The sequence below is a fragment of the Nymphaea colorata genome, chromosome 10 (genome assembly GCF_008831285.2).
Source record: "Nymphaea colorata isolate Beijing-Zhang1983 chromosome 10, ASM883128v2, whole genome shotgun sequence".
In the NCBI taxonomy this organism is placed as follows: Eukaryota; Viridiplantae; Streptophyta; class Magnoliopsida; order Nymphaeales; family Nymphaeaceae; genus Nymphaea; species Nymphaea colorata.
The window spans coordinates 24,576,582-24,599,651 of NC_045147.1; the positions used below are offsets into that span (position 1 = coordinate 24,576,582).

A 23,070-nucleotide genomic window follows, 5' to 3' on the forward strand; every position below is an offset into this window, starting at 1 on the left:
TTCCTCCTTTCTTTTTTGTTTCGGTAAAGTATTGTAATCAAGTGCCATCTTCGTGAAGATGGTACTTGGAATTGAGAAATTTGATTGCGCTTCAACCAATTTGCGAGCATTAATCATAGCCACATGACTTGTAAAGAAATGGATATAAAGAAAGAGTATCACAGTTCAACTTTTACGTATAGTTGCTTTACATGTACTCATTTGTAAACCATTTAATCATATTAACAGTAAGTATAGATTAAACTAGTCTAATTTGAGACAACCGATCAAATTGGAAGAATAGAAATGCTCATATTGCAGCATTTATTCACACGCATACGCATATATAGTATCAAATTACGTGCAATTTTAGTTCCGAATTCTCGTTCGAGTCTAAAGGGTAATCTGAACCCAAAAAAACACATGAACGCATGCAATTGGCAAGCCAGACTCGGATAGAGCTTCATTAAATTTTGTAGTATGAACCATCAAAGGGCGGGGGAGGCGGGACTCGTAGCGGGCAAGGCAGGATGTAGCAACAGTGAGTAAACCGAGCAGCAAACCCGACCTGCTCGATCAAGCCTGAAAGGCGCTGAGACAGCATTTGCCGCGCTCTGGTCCTCCTCGAGCACAAGATTGGCTGAACTTGAGTGGGACCCGCCGGTTGCAGTCAGATAAGAGATGGGTGGGAGGGAGATTAGGTTAAACAAGGAGCAAGCAAAGAAGTCGCAGAGCCATGGCGGTGTTGCAGATGGGTTCCATGCTTCCCAAGCCCAGCGACTACCTCTCTACCCTCAGGTCCGTTTCTTCAGGAATCGATAACCTTCGTCTCCAGGTTAGCTCATCGTCTTCCTCTGCCAATCTCGTCCGCTCGCCGCCGGCGACCATAATCAGAATGGGCGGCGGGCCGCGGACGTACCCAGGGGGCGTGTCGAAGTGGCAATGGAAGAGGATGCAAACGAAGAAAGCGAAGCAGCTGCTGAAAGCGAGGCTTTGCCGCGAGCGCCAGCTCTATGAGATGCGGAAACGGACGGAGCTCAAGGCCGCCGTAGGGGAGCTCGAGAAGCCCTGGGAGGCCGTGCGACGCGCTCCTACCCTCTTTTCCATCAGCGCCGACGAGCAGGTCAAGGCCCTTGCCGACCGATTCCAGAAGCCTGGAGGCTATGATCTCTGGACGGAAAAGGACGGTCCACAGCTATTTCAGACACCCGATGGCCTCCCTTCCGCCAGGTTCTTCCCCAGGGGCGTCGTGCACAGCATCAAGCACTACACAAGGGTTGACGAATCTGGAGAACCCGAAAGCCGAGGACATTTCCAAGACGATGAGGTTGGAGAAAAGGGTTTTAGCAACAGCTTCGCGGTCTCGGATGAAATTGGAGGCATGTTGCCCAAATATAAGTCGCGAGGGAAAAGAAGTTTAATGGCCTATGGGAGGGGAAATGGTAATTCGACTAACTTTAGCTCAGATTCAGAGTGCAATTCTGAAGAAGAAGACGTTGATGATGATGGCAATGATCCTGATAGAGGTGTCGGATTGAACCGAAGCACCAGAACAGCTGTTACATATAGGAACCGCTCGGGAAGATTCGCGAGGCGAAGCAAGGTAGACAGAGAGTATGAAGAAGTCTTTGCAGATAGCAGAAGATGGGAGGTGAAGAATAGACATGGGCTCGACCGAAGAAGCAGAAGCAATGGACAAGAAGGCATTGATATTTAAATTCGAATCAAAGAAAAGGTGATCACTGAGAAGATTCGATGTCAAGAAGGAACTCTCACGGAGGATATTGGTGGTCAGATTCTACTTCCCTGGGTTGATTTTCCTATCCATAGTGTCAAATAAGTGGGTTGAAGTTATAATGTTCCTTTTCTTTTTTTGCTAGCTATCTCCTAGACGTCTGTTCCCCTATACATGTACAAAAACAAGAGCTTACTTGTACAAAATTAAGTAGGGCTAAATTGTATGTTATTCGCTTTCATTCTCTGATTGCCTATTCTGCGAAACAGCATTTTAGGATCTTCCATGCAAGGTTGCTGTTTTCTGGCTGTTTTCCAATCTTCAATTGAATATGACAATTCAAGTGAAGTAGGTGGTATTCCATGCAAGGGCCTTTCTTGTCCCTTCAACTCGATGCTGATAATATCTGTCCTTGGGTCCTTCTTGAAGCTGACTTACAGATATTCAACCCACTCTAGTTACTGAAGGACAAGCTTACCAAACTTATCCATATAAAAGCTAGGCAACTAATTTGACAGTATTTCTTTCTGAAATAAAATGGAGATCGTTTGTCATTGTGTTAAAACCTTGTCGGCCATGCGTTGGTCATCTAATTGATATGCAGATTAAGCATGCATAAATAAGCATAGTTAGTAACATGCCTCTGTCAGCAGCAAAAGTTGCAGTTCCAGAATGGAATAGCAGGTCCAGTGTGGAAAGTGGAGGTGTTTTTCCTGGTTGTGCTTTTTGGATGATGAGGGGGAGAGACAGATCCTTTAATTTATCTGGGTTCAGTACGACCAAATCTGTAGTTAGTTTGGTTGGTGGCACTGCTGGTCGTCTAGGTCATATTGGATAGCACTTTAAATTCCTTGTCTACGGTCTTATTATCAAAATCATCTTTGGAACATCAAGAACTGTTCCACTGCTAAGATTTTCCAAGAGGGAAATTTTGTCTCTGATTGGTTTCAACTATGGATTGTAGTATTGTACCGAGCGTGCTAGTGAAAGCGGTCAAATTGCCCATCATCTTTGCTGTTGGTGAGAAATGGTTGACTTCCCCTTCTCATCATCTTGGAGTGCACTAGGCGACATTGTCGCTTTCTTTGAGGCCATGTGCATCAGGATGGGAGAGCCTTTGAGCAGTTTCTGGAATAGCTAGTGCCGATGGTCTCTGCACCATGGCTGATGACCCTGGCTGGAGTGAGCGACGGTCTCTGGCTCTCTTACCTTATGGTTGATTCTTTACTTCCTCTGTCTGGCTCTGCTGTAATCTGAAAGAAAATTCTGGTTTCATTTCTTTGGCCGATAGCACCTCGATATTCTTGGCTCCCTGTCACTTGGACCTGCTGAGGGAGGCGGACGGAAGGAAGCAGTAAACATATTTAAGGTTACAGTGAACGGATCAACAAGGGGCACAAGCCTGTCCAGTGTAAGCAGGAGGGAGCAATAGCCATTGCTTGTCCATCTCAAGCAGCACCCATGGCTGCCTTTGAATAGCTGCTGGAGGTGAGTGAAGAGTGATATTTTCATGTTAGGAGCTGAAAATACCTGATGTGTTAATGTGATGGTCCGAAGAATTGGTATTTGTTGTGGTATGCTCTTCAATGACCATGGGACTTTGGCTGGGGTTGGGTTGAGTTGAACCACGCCACTCGCCAGTCACTGGACTTTGAAGGCTAACCAGAATCTCATCCACTTTGTTCTGGCCTTTCAAAGCTCAATGCTGACCTGGTTAGACTGTCTAAGGGTGGACTACTCAGAGGGAATGGGGAGATTGACTGATCTATTGCCCGCCAACTTCTGGAATTTTGCGTGCTTGGCCTTTTCTCTTAGTGGCACGTATACCTTGCTGCTAGCATCCTCACCTCCAGGCTCATGTATACTTTGCCCTGCACACTAGGTAGCTGTCATGGATTTTTAACTCTGGCTATTTCCCTAACATAGAAAGGGCATGCTATTTACGGTACCCCCTTGAGGCCATATAGAAGATGCATGTGATGAATGAACTCAGCTTCACGGTTGCAGCAGGAATGTCAAGCTAAAGGGTGAGTGAGCATGTTTGGTTTGGGGATGAAACAGGCTACCAATGAGCGCTACAGATGATATTACTTTCTCATCTGAACATGGCACGGTCGGATGGCTTTGACCTAAGACATGCAATAATGGAATTATTATATACTATGAAAACTTTTCTGGTCTTAATCCCAGTAAAAGGGTAAGTGGCACTCATTTCAAGCAAGCAATTGGTTCTCTGCTTGGGGACTTGGGCACTATAGGAAAACAATATTATTGTCTAATGTTGTTAATAGCGATGTCAATAAATGCAATTTGAATGTCCAACTGCTTCAAAGAATTGGATAGAAAAAAAAAACAGGAATTAAGAAATCGGATGAATTTCTATTTAAATAGATATTCGATCAGATTCTAATGGGATTGAGTTTAAATAAATGTCATGCATGCAATGTCTATACATTTTGAAAGTCAATTTTTAATGTATCGAAAGCAATTCATATTTGGTTTGAAAGTTGGATTTGGATTCAAATGTAAATTTAGAGACCAGGTTTAGATCAGATTTGGATTGTCAGTTCATATTCAAATATGCTATAGACTTGTCCTTGTTTATATTTATACGTGTATTCAAACATGGCTGAAAAGACATCTAATTCGAATCCAATCTATTGTCGGAACCATGTGAGGACTGACTGGTATGGGCGTAATGCCGATCACGTCCGCACCTTCGTAAGCAAGCGATGAAACTCGACGAGTCCTATCAACAAGAAAAAAAATGAAACGGCTGGTCGTCAACAGAGACGAGGTTTATTTATGCGTCCCAAAAAAAAAAAGAAAAAGCTAGACAGATAATTTGTGTCAGAAGTGGGATTTGAACCCACGCCCTCAACCAGAGAAGAGGTTTATTTATGCGTCCCAAAAAAAAAAGAAAAAGCTAGACAGATAATTTGTGTCAGAAGTGGGATTTGAACCCACGCCCTCAACCGAGGACCAGAACTTGAGTCTGGCGCCTTAGACCACTCGGCCATCCTGACGGTTGATGACAGGAGGCCTTACCTTGTCTATAAGAACAATAAACGAGGACAATTGGAAGCATCCCTTTCTAATGGGCATTTTACATAGTAATTGCCCCGTATTAGCTAAAGCGGGTAGAAGGACCATGGGTTGGTAAAATAGTATGTATAGATCACGAGGTGCAGTCTACGAAAGCCTATCGAGAACTACTACCGTAAGATACTAGAGGTCAAATTAAAATGCTTAGGGTGCACGTTGCTGTGTGGGGTACTTTAATTTCTAGAGTAAAACATTAACATGAACTACAACATATAATTTGACCGCCCTTCTCCACTAGATGGGTGAAGGGACCTACAATAAAGTAAATATGTCAATTTGCCATTTTTGCATTCGTTTTGGGCCCATCCGTCGAGTGATGCGTGTTAGGCCGGCCAACTACTCTTCGTCTGTGTCTTCTACCGTGGAAGTTGATCTATACAATTATTTCTGTCCTCACTCCATGTACTGCCTTTTTCTTTTTTTATTTATTTTTTTTGGTTAATTCATATATTACTAAAAAAAGTTTAAAGGGTCAATATTGGATTTTCATAACTTTTCACACATACATCGATTTTCATCAAACGGTCGACCGCACTTTCTGAACGATGAGCCAGGAATTGATGGGGTTAGGTCAACCTAATTTTCGTTTCATGCTAGCTATCTGTCTTTCCTTACATCCGCTTCTCCGTAACGTACAATATCAACGTCTTACCATAACCAAGAACGCAAACTCCATATGTTTACTCAGATGATCTGTTCATTCGGTGTTTGCAATCTTAAGCTGATTGAGATCAATAGAGCACGATTTGGGATCAGATTGACTGATAGTGGGTTGTCAAGTCCCTTTTGATTTTTTATTATATATATATATATATAAGCTCTGAAACACCCTGTAGACACGCGGGTGAGAGCACTTGTTGATTTCAGCCTTGCCGTTTTGTTGTGTAGCTGACTTGGTTACTGTTACGGGCCTACCTAAAGCACCGTCGAGTGCTGCCGAAGGCGTAGCCAAAGAACCGCCAATATTGTTAAGGAGGTTAAGGAAAGCGCTGGCCGCGACCGAGAGTGATGCCGAGAGCGCTAGGCGCTCACACCGAGTGGGCAAAGAACCCATGGCCGAAGGCGGAAATATATATTGTGAGGTTAACCTTTTGCTTGTTCTAGTTGAAACAGGCATTCATAGCATGAGGGAGGTTACCGGCTCCAAGCAACAGCGTGGTGTGCAAGCAGCCAAGGAAGGCATTGCGGGCAGAGGAGATCTTTTCTCTAGTGAGGCTATCTCCTTCACTCAGACCAAGTTGGGAGCAGGCGCACCAGTTCAGGAACGGACGGACAGGAATAGAGTGCACATGAACGGATCCCCAGCTCAGGAACAGGAGGACAGGAACAGTCAAAACCCAGACAGACAGGTAGCACAGGCACAGGACGAGGACAGAAGACGTCCAGTCGATTCCAGGACAGACAGACATTACCAGCATAGACTGGACAGGCACATGGGTGTCCAGGCGTCCAGAGCAGGAGTAGAGCATGCAGACTGTCCACACAAGCACAACACAGGAAGAGGGGACGTTCCAAGGTTCTGGACAGAGACAGACGAGTGGACCGAGACAGCCAAGTTTGAGGCCACCTAGACTGAGTCTAGGTGAAGTGGGTTTGGACCCAGCTAGAGCATCACGGCTGGGAGTCGGTTCAGATGTGGGTTAGGACTGAACCCAATAATAGTTGACCGACTCGGTCGGTTCAGTCTTTGTACATAGTTTGTTTTGCTTATTGTAGTATCATCTCGAAACGAGATGCTGGCATGAACCGGGACACTTTCCCTATATAAGGAAAGTAATGTTGCCCTAATGATTTGAATGTCTTAATGAAGTTTTTCTTGGAATGTGTGCTGGTTTCAAAGTCTGAAGTTTCTTCTTCCACGAAGAGTTCCAGTCATGGCGGCTATGTGACGCCGTGTTCAAAATCCTCAACGAAGATCGATATTCCAGTGGCTTCCGACAGGTGAACTGGTTGGTATCTTGTGCAACACTACCGAAGGCTGTTGCTGAGTGCCAAACAACGTTATCTTTCCCATTTCCAATGACATAGATCAAGCTGCCGTGCTGTTTATCCAGCCATATGAGGAACGAGAGGCGGAGCTTGACAGGGGGAGGCATTGAGGGATTGGCGTCGTTCTGAAATTCAACGAGGGGATTCTTCCGGCTAGGTGCTACCTCAACGGAGGATTTCCAATGGATAGGTACCTTGGCTGAATCCAGCCAAGCGGGAGGGAGTTGATCAACGTCTCTGCCATTGACATCTGGAGTCTCCAACATTTCGGGTTAGTGTCGATCATCTCCTCGACACTACCATTGAAGATTTCTGTTCCGATTATTGTCTTCAACGGAAGGGATTCCCAGTGTGATTACAGTGAGTTCTGGTCTAAAGCATTGGCCATTTCATTCGGCATTTCATTGATTGAAGGGCTAAACGATCGTGAGGATTAAACCAGGATCAGGATCAGCGCATTCATTCGACCTTTGGGTAGACGGTCTAACACTGATTCCTATTGATCCCACGCAAGTTTAACCAAGGAGTTCTAGCCCATTTCGATTCCTTGATTATCATCTACCTTTTGGGCGAGCTTCATGTTGATCAAAGGGAGATTCGACTGAGAAGCGATCGGGAGAACAGTCCCTGCTGTCTTCCCTGTTCTACCACCCAGACACCCCTGATGAGACAAAAATCTGAAGAGATTGGGAGCCTATTTTGGCAATCGGACACTTGGATCACCTTCCCAACATCCAGACGAAGATTCTGAACTTGGTTTGAGGGAAATCCGTTCAGTATGGAGGAAGATATCCCCTCCAAACTGAATCAGGCGAAATCGGCTGCTATCTCCTGTTTCTGCGCGGCCTGAACCCGCGACCTGCTGAAGGAGAAAGTCTTCAACGAGTGACCCTTAGAGATCAGTTTTGGACCTGGTGTTTTGGGCGTCCAATCTATGCTGTCTTAGCTCCCTTCAAACAAAATTTCAAGATTTTTGGACATCTGGTTGAACCGCGGTGAATTTTTGAAGCTCAACAGGTCCTGAACTCGCCGGCAGTCTCTCTAAGCCTGAACAGAATACGAATTCTGTGACAGTCCAGTACTTTCATCTTCAACGAGCTCTCTGCTGGATTATCGAATTGAGCTGATCTTTGGAGCGTGTTTGTATACCTATTCAAGGAAGCTATGGTCTAAATTTCATATCAAACGGAGGCCTGGATGAATTTATATGATTTTTAGAGTACTGCCCCATCCTGTGAACCGAGACAAGGTTTACTGCTCTTGCTTACCTTGAAACAGAAATGACCCTGGCGTGATTGGTTGGACATTGATTTCTCAGCACTTCGATTAGCCCCGTCCAATTGAATCTTGAGGAGTTAGAGTCGGTCTTCGGCAGCGAGATTTGGCCGCAGGTGGACCGGCCCTAACAGTTTGGTATCAGAGCTGTGTTGGAGGAGTTTATTCAGCCAGGGTACTTTGCAAATCTACCGACAAATTTGGTTGATCACGTGTACAAATCGTGTTTATCATGATCTGGAGGGATTCATGACGAATTTCCGCATACATCGAGCACAAGATCGTCAAATTCAGACCAGAAACAAGGAAGATAAAGCGATTTGAAACAGACCGCAACTTTCTGTCGTTTTTTCCGGCGGCGAAAGGGAAATCTCGGCGAAATCGAAGTTTCTGGCACCGTGTTCTTCAATCCCCAGCGGAATCCTGTGCAACGGTGTCCATAACAACAGCGGATCACACGGACACGCGAGTCCCATCGAGTCCAGAGCCACCGCATTGTCGATGCTCGTCGTGTCCCGCCAAGATTTCCGCTCCACAGCGTTTTCGTCATACACGGTGTTCCGCTCCACACGAGTTGAGCAATCTTCAAGGGTAGCGACATCATGTCAACGTGTCCGACTCTTCTTTAGCACGTGTCAGGCTAGGACACCGCCCAAACCTTCACAGTTTCACATGTCTCAGACGTTTGAAAAACCCAAGACTTCACGGACTGCAATCGACCGGCGTTGTGTGCTCAAGCATCGGATTTGAACGAGTCTTGGTTTGTTAGAATCGCCTGGATCTCTACTTTCTACCTTCCAAATCTTAGAATTTTTGGAGCTAGATCCAGAGCGTGGCAGATTTTTAAGCGAGGACTGGTCTGAAGCATTTTCTGTGAGCAGCCAGACCCCGTCTGAAAAACACGGCTGAGGCGTGATTTTGAGCTCAACGAGTCTGCTATAGGGAACGACGCTGACAACAAGCCTGGGTGCGTTGGATTCCTACATAAGTCAAGAATTTTTCAGTCCAAGTTTCAGCAATTTTGGACAACTCTGTAGAGAGATATAAGTTTTTGAATAGACACTGGTCTGAGATGTTGCCTGCAAGCTGTTCTTAGCCTAACTTTTGATTGAAAAACCGAGCTGAGGTGTCTCTTTCTTTGAGCTCGAATTTCTCTATGGATCAAACCAGGCGATGAGTTTGATATGCATGGAAAGCCTCAGATGTCTAGTATTTTTCAGTCCAAGTTTCTGAAATTTTGGACTTCTGAGCAAGGAGATATTGAATTTTGAAGGAGTAAGGGTCCCTGAAGCACTATCCTGTTGTAGCTGGACGCAGACATGCAAGAGAATCCGTGCTTGCGCCACATCCTGTTCTGTAGCATGGGTAAAACTGATAACACAGTGACGATCCCAGCTAAATCAAGTTCATTCCTATGTTTTTGTTGAGTTTAACTCTTTCTATTTTGTGTGAGCTGAATCGTTGGTGAGGTGCTGATCACTCAAGACAGCAGAAGCTGCCTTGAAGTTGTTGTATCACTTGAGCATATCAGCAGCTGCTGAATAGGTGTTCGCCGGCACGAATCCGGCGATTGCTTCCCTCTTACCAGAAAAAAACAAGGGGTTAATTCAGATTTTGGTGACGCTTATCCACCTGTGATTACTTGTGCTTAATCTCTATATTTTCTGGTGACTGCTCTGTTATTGTTGGAGGATACTTGCAACAGAGGTGTTGGAGCTGGTTCGTGAGCAGGTAGAGCTGAAACCGAACCTGTTGATCTCGTTGGAAGTCATAGCTTATGTCGGGCTAAGCGGCCCTTGCTTCCCCCTAAGACACGTCTATCAACAGGGGTTAAATCCATACATGGTGACGACTTCTATCATTCTAGGGAATGCATTGTTTCCTAGTTAATTCTGAACAGTAACTCTCGGCTTCATTGTTGGAGATAGCTATCGCCGAGAGGAAGGAGCAGCTCCAGCAACCGTGATTGAGCTGAGTCCGGGAGAAGGAAGGGTGTACACGGTCACCTTGTCCGTGCTTGCTTCCCCCTATCACATCAGCACACTAGGGGTTCTAAAGGCCACGGTGAAGTGCAATCCCTTCTCCTTTTAAGTTGCTGTCCATTCAAAGCAGTGACTACCATGTTCTTGTTTAAGCAAGAAGGACATCATTCGACCAGACTTGGGAGCACCTCTCTTGCTGAAGACGGAGTGCTGAATACCAAGGAGTTGGCATTTCCTCCTTGGTGGTATTGCTGGACTTGCTCCTGCCAGGTTGTACTCGACACATCCTATAGATCGAGGGTGGGCCCAGCCATTCCGGCGTGTAGTCGACGAGGTTACTTCCAAAGCTCATAAGCTAAGGACACGAACCCGGACTACAGACCTACCTAAGGTGCATGGTGATGGTTTGCATGATCTACGCATGGTTTGGTAGCCGTTGGATGGATATGTATGTTGATGGCTTGTGACTGAGGTGAGAGAACTTTTGTACGCTACGCTTGTAAAGCCTCAAACCCCTTATCTTGTAGTAGGTTGAGACCTCGCTCGGGAAAACCTACCGTGTATCACTCACCTTGGGACTGATTTGGTTGGGGTGACTGTCCAACCGGGTAGATAAAATGTATAAATTGTTGATATAGCCGACTTTGCGTCCTAGCCAAGAGATCTTGGAAAGGAGCTGCTTTGAGCACCGAGCATTCCTTGACTGACATCTAGGCAGTCCCACCAGTTAGCTTTCAAGACTCTAGTTGCAAGCATGGATGATTGGGAGGATAGTCATTTTGAAGAGGAATCCGCCTACGGTTACAGCTCATATGGGGAACACAACTCATATAGTGATCCGGATGAGTATGAGCCATCTTACGCTAGTGTGGCTTGTGATCCTATTGAGGAGAAGGGTGATGAGAGTGGTATGATTCCAACCGTAATACATCTAATCAGTTTGATGAAGAAGGCTGTGATAATGAGGATGAGCAGTCAAGTGATGAGTCTTGCGAAGAATGAGATAACGATTATGAGGGTCCATCTCCAAATGAGCATTCCGGTTTTTCATTCCAACGGAATCACGAGTTCACTTTGACTACACCAACGTTGTACCACAGCCAACCAAAACCAAGTGGGAATCTGAAAACTAACAGTCGGATAAATCAGCCCAAAACGGAGCAAATGATGGCCAATGGAACGCAACTTAACCAAGCACTTCCTCTGAGACGTCTAAAGAAGCTGCCCCATTAAACATACCCGATATCCTGAAGGGAATACAACAGCTCATAACACGAGCCATGAGGGTAACTAGTGAAGAAGGATACAACAATAAGAAAGAGCAGCCAAACCAATCGTTAGACTCTACTTCTACTAGTTTTGATAAACTAAAGGGTCAGGAAAAAGGGGCTAAAACTGAATGTGAGGGGCACAATTTCAGATATGATAAGAGAGACAATGGTGCAGCACTTGCGATGATGGATCTAGTTCTCTGCGTGTGTTTACATGAGAAATGTTTGAAAGACATGATGTTGCTTAGCGCATCAAAAATGGAGGAGGATCCTAGGACTGAGATCCTCGAGGGCGGGCGAAGTCCGAATGGTGACTTGATCTTTTTCCATCCTAGCATCTATGATCACCACTTGGAGCTGAAGATTAATAAAGTGAACAAAAAAATGTATGTGACTAACGTGACCACTATGAGAAAGCTGAGCGTTTCCGGGTATGAAGTTAGGCCCAATCACTACATGCGTATCTACTTGGGTGACACACTTAAAATAGGAGACTCACATAGACAATATGTAGTGGAAATGATACCTCACAAAGGAGGAGAAGGATGCAACTCTAAGCAAATTCAGCCTGACGTAAACCTTGGCTATCAAACCCAGCAACACTCGGACAGAAATGCTATGAGTCGACACCATGTTGACTGGAAAAGAGAGAAAAAGCTGAAAGATATTTCTGCAGTCTCAGATCTAGAAAGGAGACCAGATTCACGAAAACAAGACAACCTTAGAAATAGTTCTCCACAGAAAACAGAGAACCGAAATATGCAACCTCCAAAGAAACCGTTGAAGGATTCCCTGCCAGCAGCGTATAGGTTGCGAGAGGAAATAAGGAAGAATTAGGCCGATATCAAACCCAAACTTCAACATCAACGAAAAATTGCTAACCATTGCGGTCCTGTTGGGAACAAAGCACTAATACCAGCAAGAATGAAACCCACTAAACCTGCTTCAAAAAGCGGTTCCACAGTCGGGGTAAGATCTGAGCAATGCCAAATGATTGAGAAACTAGACCCCACATGCTTAAAGTCCTCAAGCTCACGGTTGGAGAGAAAGGAGGAATATCAAAGAAGCCAAGGGGAACAACAGCCCCAAAGGCAAACAAAGAAACCCAATGACCAGCGGAACGATCCTCCCGACTTTGATGGAAAAGAGGCACAAAAGTGGGCACTTAAAGTGGAACAATACTTCAAACGCCTAGGCCTAAATAAGGAAACTTGGATCCTATATTCCACTCTTTAGTTCAAAGACGAGGTGTGGCAATGGTACCATAGGTTCAAGTAAACCCAAACGAATCCCACTTGGGACGTCTTCAAAGCAGCACTATTAGAACGTTTTGGGGTCACTTCCTTGAAAAATTATGAGGTAAAAAATGAACTTAAAATACTATCTTCCGAGAATAGTGATAGTGATAATAGGAGGATGAAGCTGTGGCAACCCGTGGGGGACCATCCGAGGAATACTCTATTATTGAATATGACATTATAGATTTACTAGAGGACCTGAAAACGGGTGAACATCACACTCTAGAGAAGCCAAATGAGAACATTAAGAGCGTTGAAACCCTTGAGTACAAAGAGCTTGCCCCAAAGAGGGGTGGCGATACCTTGAAGTCCTTTCACGCTGGAATCGATACCTTGAAGTCCTTTCACGCCGAGTAAAACGTCACCTAAGAGGGGTGGCAATGATATAATAGATTTTTCAGCCGGTAGAAAAGGGGAGTGTGACCAGCTAGAACAGGCAGATCATGGGCCGAACTTGTTGAAGCATCTCCCAAACGCCACATTCGTTCTTGAAGCAAATAATAGTCTTTACATGTCAACGTTTGCACATTATCGTAAGGCTGAAGTGCACCCACAAATTAGGCAGATTTTTGACTATGGGAAGTTCATGCAAGGGTCGGCAACAAAATGTTATAAGCGCCTTCAGGCAAGAATGGAGTCCCAACTTGGATGACTCCCAATAGATTATGGACTGTGTTATCCTCTACTATTGATAGGATGGGTCAAAGCCAAACCGGGAAATGATTTGGCAACACTTGGAGATTGTTATATGGCAAGGCCTAAGAGGCTTAAAGGCTAGGTCTATGATCGAGGAAGGTTGCATGGGGCTGCGGTATTAGCTGACACATCCAAACCGGCAAGAGACATTACTTGGGCTGTTAGAGCGGGATTATGGACCAGCTAGAAGCAAGGCTTGGCTGGATGAGATTGGTCGGTTCCTCCTAGGAGACTGGCAAGGTCGAGCTTGGGGACAAGCTCGTTATAAGGGGGATGGATTTGTTACGGGCCTACCTAGAGCCCCGTCGACTGCTGCCGAAGCCAAAGAACAGCCAATATCATTAGGGAGGTTAAGGAAAGCACTGGCCGCGATCGGGAGTGATGCCGAGAGCGCAAGGCGCTCACACCGAGTGGGCAAAGAACCCATGGCCGAAGGCGGAAATATATATTGTGAGGTTAACCTTTTGCTTGCTCTAGTTGAAACAGGCATTCATAGCACGAGGGAGGTTACAAGCGCCAAGCAACAGCGTGGCGTTCAAGCAGCCAAGGAAGGCATTGCAGGCAGAGGAGATCATTTCTCTTTTGAGGGTATCTCCTTCACTGAGACCAAGTTGGGACCAGGTGCACCAGTTCAGGAACGGACAGACAGGAACAGACTGCACATGAACCCCCAACTCAGGAACAAGAGGACAAGAACAGTAAGAACCCGGATAGACAGGTAGCACAGGCACAGGACGAGGACAGAAGATGTCCAGTCGGTTCCAGGGCAGACCGACATCACTAGCAGAGACTGGATAGACACAGTGGGTATCCAGGTGTCCAAAGCAGGAGCAGAGCAGGCAGACTGTCCAGACAAGCACAACACAGAAACAGGGGACGTTCCAGGGTTCTGGACAGAGACAGACGAGTAGACCGAGACAGCCAGGTTTGAGGCCACTTAGACTGAGTGTAGGTGAAGTGGGTTTGGACCCAGCTAGAGCATCACGGTTGGGAGTCGGTTCAGGTGTGGGTTAGGACTGAACCCAATAATAGTTGACCGACTCGGCTGGTTTAGTCTTTGTGCATAGTTTGTTTTGCTTATTGTAGTATCGTCTCGAAACGAGATGCCAGCATGAACCGGGATGCTTTCCCTATATAAGGAAAGTGATGTTGCCCTAATGATTTGAATGTCTTAATGAAGTTTTTCTTGGAATGTGTGCTGGTTTCAAAGTTTGAAGTTTCTTCTTCCACGAAGAGTTCCAGCCAGGGCGGCTGTGTGATGCCGTGTTCAAAATCCTCAACGGAGGTCAGTATTCCGGCGGCTTCCGATAGGTGAACTAGTTGGTATCTTGTGCAACACTGCCGGAGGGTGTTGCTGAGTGCCAAACAATGTTATCTTCCCCATTTCCTGGGACATAGATCAAGCTGCGTGCTGTTTCTCCAGCCATAGGAGGAACGAGAGGCGTAACTTGACAGGGGGAGGCATTGAGGGATTGGCGTCGTTCTGAACCTCAACGAGGGGAATCTTCCGGCTGGGTGCTACCTCAACGGAGGATTTCCAACAGATAGGTACCTTGGCTGAATCCAGCCAAGCAGGAGGGAGTTGATCAACGTCTCTGCCATTGACATTCGGAGTCTCCAACATTTCAGGTTAGTGTCGATCGTCTCCTCGATGCTATCATTGGAGATTTCTGTTCCGATCATTGTCTTCAATGGAAGGGATCCCCTGTGCGCATTCCAACGAGTTCTGGTCTAAAGCATTGGCCATTTCATCCGGCATTTCATTGATCGAAGGGCTAAACGATCGTGAGGATTAAACCAGGATCAAGATCAGCGCATTCATTCGACCTTCGGGTAGACGATCTAACACTGATTCCTATTGATCCCACACAAGTTTAACCAAGGAGTTCTAGCCCATTTCGATTCCTTGATTATCATCTACCTTCTGGGCGAGTTTCATGTTGATCAAAGGGAGATTCGACTGAGAAGCGATTGGGAGAACAGTCCCTGCTGTCTTCCCTGTTCTACCACCCAGACACCCCTGATGAGACAAAATTGTGAAGAGATTGAGAGCTTATTTTGGCAATCAGACACTTGGATCACCTTCCCAACATCCAGACGAAGATTCTGAACTTGGTTTGAGGGAAATCCGTTCAGTATGGAGGAAGATATCCCCTCCGGACTGAATCAGGCGAAATCGGCTGCTATCTCCTGTTTCTGCTCGGCCTGAACCTACGACCTGTTGAAGGAGAAAGTCTTCAACGAGTGACCCTTAGAGATCAGTTTTGGACCTGGTCTTTTGGGCGTCCAATCTATGGTGTCTTAGCTCCATTCAAACCAAATTTCAGGATTTTTGGACATCTGGTTGAGTCGCGGTGAATTTTTAAAGCTCAACAGGTCCTGAACTCACCGGCAGTCTCTCTACGCCTGAACTGAATACAAATTCTGTGACAGTCCAGTACTTTCATCTTCAACGAGCTCTCTGTTGGATGATCGAATTGAGCTGATCTTTGGCGCGTGTTTGTATACCTATTTGAGGATGCTATGGTCCAAATTTCAGATCAAACAGAGACCTGGATGAATTTATATGATTTTTAGAGTACCGCTCCCTCTTATGAACCAAGACAAGGTTTCCTGCTCTTGCTTGACCTGAAACAGAAATGGCCCTGGCGTGATTGTTTGGGCATCAATTGCTCAGCACTTCGATTAGACCCCTCCAATTGAATCTTGGGAAGTTAGAGTCGGTCTTCGGCAGCAAGATTTGGCCGTAGGTGGACCGGCCCTAACAGTTGCCTCCGAAGTTAGATAGCTAAGGGCACGAATCTGAGCTACTTGACTTCTTAGGGGTGCTTGTGATGGTTTGTGCGCCTTCCTAAGAGTGCTTATGATGGTTTGCCCGCTTTAGAGATTGAATGCACATGTTGAATGTGATGTAGATGTGATGCTTTGTGTGTGAGCCGAGTGATAACATTTGTAATAGTTGCGGTTGTAAGTTTTGTAGTAGGTTCGGCCCTTGGATTTGGAGGAAAGTTTTCTTTTATCTCTACCCAAAGGTTTTCATTTTGCTGAGATTGTGTCCAGCTAAGTAGAAATTTCGTAAGACTGTAATTTGGCCATGTAGGAATTCCCACCGCAAGAGATCCTGACAGCGGTTGCACCTTAGACATCTTTATTTTGCCTATCAATATATATTATATTATATATATATATATATATATATATATATATGAGAGAGAGAGGGGGAGAGAGAGAGAACCATATCCACCTTAGGCTATATAGGTAGGGTTACAAAAGTGACTTTAATTTGTCAAGTTGGTTCTTTTCCAATTTTTCCAGTACAATGAGGTACCGTAGGCGTAGTGACGTCACTGCTGAAGATATATGTACTATGTATGCCGAGAAGAAATGAAGAAGTGAACCATATCACCTTACGATGTAGGCATGAGTGGATTTGATACGACGCAAAAAGAACAGCTATTTATTCATAAAAATGGGGCAAATGAACTTCAATAATTCAGCTTAATGCAACGAAGCATGCGCCTTCATTGCTTAGCTTAGGCAAGGCCCGCGTTTCTTATCAATCTATTGCCATTGCATTTTTCATAGTCGATGAGGAGGAGGAGGAGAACAGGACTCTTCATGTATACCCGACCATGGATTCGGTCAATACCCAAAAGTTTGTTTAGTCAGTTGAGCATGTCAATTTCTTAATGATGGAGATCAGTCCTGAAAGTCCAATCTTTCAAAGGGAAAATGTTTTAGCCGGCCACAGCTAAAAGCAGTGCCGTAAGGAACTCAAAATGCATTGCTGAGCTTGTAAAGTAACGGATGGCAGCTTTGGGAAAAAGGCGGGAGCAGTAACTCCTTGCTGGCCTGTAAGGAACAAAAAAGGGAGTTTAATCTGGCAATCTAAATTCCAGCAGATGTTCATAGTGTTGGAAGCATCCAAATTCCAATACCGGTCAAGATTGGAGTGGAATGGGATCGTTCCCGGTTAAGCTGGCTGGCCTACCACGTAACTAACACTTCACACTCATCCATTCGTCCCCCAGGAAGGAAATTTTATGAGGTGTTTAATTTAGATATGCAAGGCAAAGCCAGAGAGGCGGAGACAAATGCTCTCATGCATGGAATAAGAAACAAAACAAGAAGGCGCAGGTAACTTTCTCGAGAAAGATAACCTTGACCCATAAGAGCAGGTAAGACAAAGAAGGATCTTAGAAAATTAAAGGGTTAGGTTTTGATCTCTTCTCCTTTCGTTTTCTTCTCTTTGTACGTTCTGTGATAAATACTTTTCCATCCTTGGAGAATTAAAGTGTGATCGAGAGAGGGGATCAGTGACTAGCGCCCTTTGCGTGCACGTTCACGTAAAGGTTTAATGCAAAACTTTCCTGACGCTTGTGGACTCCATTTTGTAGATGCAGGACAAAAGCTCTGCAGGAACAATACTATTCCGTGATTGGGTTCCCCGAGAATCCGTTCTGTCTTTTAATTCTATCCCATGAGAACGGTTTGGCTCATTCTCCACCACCTTACCTCTCATAATTGATGAACACGTCTTGTGGCTTCATGTGGATAACCGACGCGATGAGCGCCACCGGGAAACACGGCGGTTTTGGTCTGCAAAGACTACGACTGTTCATGCCTGAAAATTAAATAAAGAACCAAATTAAGCTGTGGACAATATGACACCCCGAGATGGTTAAAGCCAGCCGCCCTGACCTGTGTCTAGCGTGTAGCTGCTTTCCAGTTTGATCGAACTTTGACTTGCGATTATGCATTTATATGGGCAAGAAGATTAATTTCAAGAGGGAGATGTGTGATTTGAGTGGGTGCCAACTGAAGTCTGAACTGAAGGAAATTGTAAGACAAGGAACAAGGAGCTGGGGACACTTCAGAGAAGAGGGCCATGGGGATGAATGTCAGTCGACCTTTTTCAGGACTTGCTTTTTGGTGGTAACCTAAACCTACTTTTTGGTGGTAAGCTTACCAACCGATAGAGCTAGTCTTCACTCTGTCAATTTGGTCTATGTGCGAGTTGATACCATCGATCGTCTGCAAAATGTTCAAAATACGAATTCTTGAACATCGCCTTTCGAATCTAAGACCAGGAAAGAGATGGTAAGCGGGCTTATAAGAAAACCGGTAGAGATATTGAAACCAGTCTGCTACCTAGAAATTTTGCCAAGTATCCACCGAGTAGCAAGGTCAAACTGTCTGATGTATATTCATTAAACGGCCAAGAGATTAAGTAGTTATTCTACCGGCGCACTCGTGCGTGATCGGAAATGGAATAGAATAATGTTGAAAAGCAAGTTGGGCTTCGAAACAAATTCAGATGCCACAGCTAATTGATCAGGTCGATTCACTAAAAATACTCTATCAAGGCTTTATGATGGCCAAAACGCATGTCTGCGTCCCGATTCTTTGCTCGCGCAAAAGAAATGATTAAAGGCTTTGGAAAAAGTAGGTTTTTTAATATACACTTGGTTTTTTTTCATCAATTACAGAAATTCAAACACCACCATCCATTTTTTCGTCAATCGAAGGGGCACCACGGAGTTTCCGGTGACGGCAAAAATGGAGACTGCCATCCCTACATCTCCCGCAGGGCGCAGTTTTCATGTCAGTGGTTGAGCAGCAATTTGGATTTGAAGGACTTATCATACACAGTCCGACATAAGGAGACTGAACTTTGCGAGGGTATGAAGGCCGACACGTACTCCCCACCCCAAGATCTTCGGACAGGAGTTTTCCCGTGCAATGACGTCGGCCGTGATTATCGTTGTAAGGGTCCAAGGGACGTTGAAGGCTGCAATGGGGGCACCCTCCTAAATTCATACGACCACAATGTCCTCCGTCCCACCTTGATACGCCACTAGGTGGGGAATCTGTCCAGCCCCATCCGGGGCCTGCCCCACCACTCGTTCTCAAAATCCGGAACGATCATTTCTTCGCTGCGCATGTCAAAATCCGCACTCTGTAGTTGACGATTTCTGGTGAATTCGGGAAGAGATCTGGTCTCGGAAAAGGTAAGGAGAGAAAGAGAAAGAGGAAATTTTATGCTTTTTTTTTTTTCCTTCTCTGGTTCCTGACGTCCTGAAGTCGTCTTATTTACCACCATCGGCTACACCGAAAGATTTTTTACAGTGGGCAATGGCCGCTTGCAAAGAGCAGTCCCTCTCCCGCACGCTCAACTCTCTGCTGGCACAGACGAAGCTGTTCATCCTCCGGTGGATGGGCGACGACCCCAGCGACGTCGGGCAGCTCCGGATCCCAGTGTCCCTGCAGCTTGCCCCGAAGCTGGCGGCCGCGGCAAAGACCCTCCCCTCGTAGCTCTCTGCCTCCTCCGCCAGGCGGTTCCCCTTGAAGGGATTCACGATCCTCCAGTACCTATCCAACATCTCCTTGGCTCTCCTCATCCTCTTGTCTACTTTCCTGGGGGTTTCGTGGTAGAAGGGGCTGCTCCCCTGCTGCTTCTGCACCCATCCCAACTCTCCCACCTCTCTGGGCCTCAGTTTCACCAGCAGCTTCCTTACCCCTTTCGCATGATCCGCCGCACTCCTCCCCACGTTCTGACATTGCACCCTGAAAATCACGACGTCGGTCACCGGGGAAATTGCGAAGCTAGTGACGCAGAAAGAGTACGTGCGCGCGTGTGTGAATGTGTGACGGGGAAAGAGTTTTGGTACGAAAAAAGTACTGTGGGCACCCCATGATTGAGGTGTTCTCTGGATTTGCGTGCGCAGAGCCCAACGCCCTTGGTGGCCGTGTAAAGCCAAACATGCGAGGGGACGGAAATGACCACTCGTTGCGTTGCGTGGAAAGAAACACTTGAAAGCTTTCCTCCCCGGCACGGCCCCTTCGCCTTTTGTATTGTACACGGTGGGAGAGAGGGAGTGGGGCGATGCTTCTTTTCAGGAATCTTCTTTCATGGCCGTCCGGGAGTTGTTTTTGCGTAAATAGAAGGAGACAGAAAGAAAGCGCGTGCTTTAAACAAAAGTCCCTAAACTTGAATGAAACTGCAACTCAGGTGTACCTAGTAAAGCAACTAATGCCTTTAATTTTTTGTGGGCTAATTCAAGTATAGGGATTATGATAAAAAAAAAAAAAAATGGAAACTTTGCCTCCAGGATCAATTCAAAATGGTGGCTTTAGTTTTGACTAAATCTCGATAACCAAACCCCCTCGACAAACTGTAAAAACTGATGCTTCAACCTTTTTTTTTAAAAAAAAAAGGAAAAAGAAAAGCAAAGAATCGTCAATATTGCAGCCCACTGTTCCTGATTTAAGAGCATTCCGAGTTCCGTGTAAGGCATGGTAGAGTACGGGGGCTAGGCAAATCTTTCCCCGTTGTCGGAAGGAAACTTTAGAAGGTAGCCAGGATTCTGTTCCAGACATGAGGACGATGCTAGCACTCACGGGCTCGATCGGTGCGTCTTTTCTTATGCAGGTAGGCGATTGTTTTGATAAAGGAGCGCGCCCAGTTTGGCAAATGGGCGCCATCGAACCCCGATCGACACAAATTTGTCTCTGGTAACTTGGCGAGTAAAAACCGATCGAGACAAGGACCCATATTCTACGGGCCGAACACGAGGACAGATCATAAATTTTTCGTTTTGCATTAATTTCTCGTGGCTGTCGCCTCGTCTCCTTCCTCATTTTCTAACTAAATTCAGGGAAGACGCACCATCCAAACGGGGGGCGGACGGGGATGCATGTTTTCTGGGCGTGAGGTAAGGGCAGAGAGGTGTCCTGAGTCGATGATGGAAGGGAAGAGGGGTTTACCTATCAGCCATCAACTCGCCATCATCGGCTGGCTTGCCGATAGCTTTTCGACTCTGCTCGTTCTCGGCTCCCACCTTGGAGCTCGATTTCCTGAAGCTCAACAGCTTCCATCTCGTCGCGTGTCTCTTCGCCTCGTGGATGCTCTGGTGATCAGAACATGAACTGACCTCCGAGCAGGAACGCTCCTTCGGAATGCCCGCTCCTGTGGAGTTGCTTCCAGGCGTCGAGACCCCTTGGCCTGGACTAGGGAAAGCCGTGTTCTTAGCCGAAGACGAGGTGACGCAGTGGAGCGGGAGGAGCTGGCCGTTGTTGAAGAGCATGTCGGCTGGGATCTGGCGGGGATATCCGCTCAGCGGGGAGGAGAAGGAAACACGGAACTCGAATTCGGCATCGACGTCGGCGTCGCAGGCGGCCGACTCCGAGGAGGAGAGGTCGATCTCGATGTAGGAGTCGGGTGCGTCGAGGGAGTTGTTGAGAGCGGAGTCGAGGTCGAAGCAACTCAAGGAGAATCTCTCTTCACCAACTCCAGACTCTCTTGTTGATTTTGAGGCTCCCATTTACAGAAGAATTTTGAGAAAGGCTATGGATGGGGGAGCTTCTTCTCTTTTTTCTCTTTCGCGGTGAAGTACGTTGGGCTCAGTCACAGAGAGCACAGGGGGGAGAGAGCTAAGGAGGAACCGACTCCTTAACGGGGTCTCTCTCCCACCTAATTTAAGCAGCTCGGACATCTTTCTCTTCCTTTATTTATATATATATATATATATATATATATATATATATATATAAAAAGAAAAAAAAGAGAGCGAGAGAGAGTTGAGACTTTTAAGTAAGTAGCTAAAAACAGTCTAGAGGTAGTAATTTAATTGCGTAACGATAGCAAGTGTGTAAGTGTTTATGACTTCAGATGGGGCCCACACATCACTGCATGGGTATTGACCACATGGATATGCGTGCGCGCTCGCTCTCCTCTACCGAAAGAGAGAACGGTTTCTTGACTTTCTCCCGGACAAAGAACAGAGGGAGGGATTGAAGCACATCTCGCAGAAGCATGGCATTTTCATTGATCTAATTCTTGTGTTTGGATTTTCATTTATCTCTAGAGCTAATTGGTAGATGGCTAAGTGGCTTTTAGATGTCAAATAGAAATAGGCATGCGCGAAAGAGTGATGTTGTTTTTGCTTTCGCATTTATACTGACGACTACTGGTTCTAGATGGTTCAATATTTACAAAAACGTGTAGATGGATCCACTCTGACCGTACATCGTTCAAATCCGTTGACCCATGCATGACCAAAAATGTCACGGGATCTCATGTCGTTTGGTGTGATAGGTTCCGGATTTCATGGCATAAAAGAATACATATCCTATTTATGCATTTCTTGGATTACCCTCATGATTCTGATAAGATTAATGCCTCGGGAAGGCTTCCCTTTCAAGCGTGCGGGTTTCTGGCGACAGGTTAAAGCAGGAATAAATGTCAGAAAGAAAGAGAAAAAATGGTGAGCGATCAGTGATCCCACTTCCATCAATCTTGCTTTCGATGCTGTGCAGAAGTCACTGTAAGAGATGTTCTGATAATTGACCACCGCGCTCCTGCTTCTAACAAATGAGTGGACCTTATTTTAAAACGTTAAGACCAGTTCGACCTTCTAAGGTCCGTCAAAGAATCATGGCCTTTGAGATGCCGCCACTAGAAGATGAGACTTATCCGCCAAAATCGAACATGGAACTTTCTCTCCTGAGTTGCGTGAAGAGATTTCCTGTTCATCGGGCAACATTCAGCCGGCAACTTCCTAACAGGCTTTTTCTTTTGCTACTTAACAAGAAGCCAGTGTAATAAAAGATACAGCAGAACCTCAACTGCCGTTTGGAACCCAGGGGAAGGACTCCCGGGGCAAGACTAAAAGTACGCAAGTTTCACCCTTTCAACTCCCAATGACAACTTAGTTACTTCCCTCGTGCTTTAACCGGAG

General features: G+C 45.9%; 2 protein-coding genes and 1 non-coding gene across 3 annotated transcripts; 1 reads left to right on the forward strand and 2 right to left on the reverse strand.

The window, feature by feature from the left end:
• The first annotated feature begins 668 nt into the window (after positions 1-668).
• LOC116263433 (putative DEAD-box ATP-dependent RNA helicase 33) lies at positions 669-1,955 on the forward strand. Its single transcript, XM_031643204.2, has one exon. The coding sequence runs from the start codon at positions 716-718 to the stop codon at positions 1,694-1,696; it is 981 nt and encodes a 326-aa protein (XP_031499064.1). The 5' UTR covers positions 669-715; the 3' UTR covers positions 1,697-1,955.
• Positions 1,956-4,656: 2,701 nt separating this feature from the next.
• Positions 4,657-4,740, reverse strand: TRNAL-CAA (transfer RNA leucine (anticodon CAA)). The gene has a single exon. It is a non-coding gene; the product is annotated as a tRNA-Leu (tRNA).
• Positions 4,741-18,716: 13,976 nt separating this feature from the next.
• On the reverse strand, positions 18,717-21,832 carry LOC116261757 (uncharacterized). The gene is made up of 2 exons (XM_031640604.2): positions 21,098-21,832; positions 18,717-19,897 (listed from the first exon to the last, which is right to left on the reverse strand). Exons 1-2 carry the CDS (start codon positions 21,652-21,654, stop codon positions 19,420-19,422), a joined length of 1,035 nt encoding a protein of 344 aa, XP_031496464.1. The 5' UTR covers positions 21,655-21,832; the 3' UTR covers positions 18,717-19,419.
• Positions 21,833-23,070: the final 1,238 nt, after the last annotated feature.

Bases quoted from the DNA above. Each gene is read 5' to 3' on its own strand.
- LOC116263433 (XM_031643204.2), top strand. From the start codon at position 716: ATGGCGGTGTTGCAGATGGGTTCCATGCTTCCCAAGCCCAGCGACTAC.
- LOC116261757 (XM_031640604.2), bottom strand. From the start codon at position 21,654: ATGGGAGCCTCAAAATCAACAAGAGAGTCTGGAGTTGGTGAAGAGAGA. The intron at 19,898-21,097 runs GTAAACCCCTCT...CGTGATTTTCAG, and splicing joins GGCGAGTTGATGGCTGATAG to GGTGCAATGTCAGAACGTGG.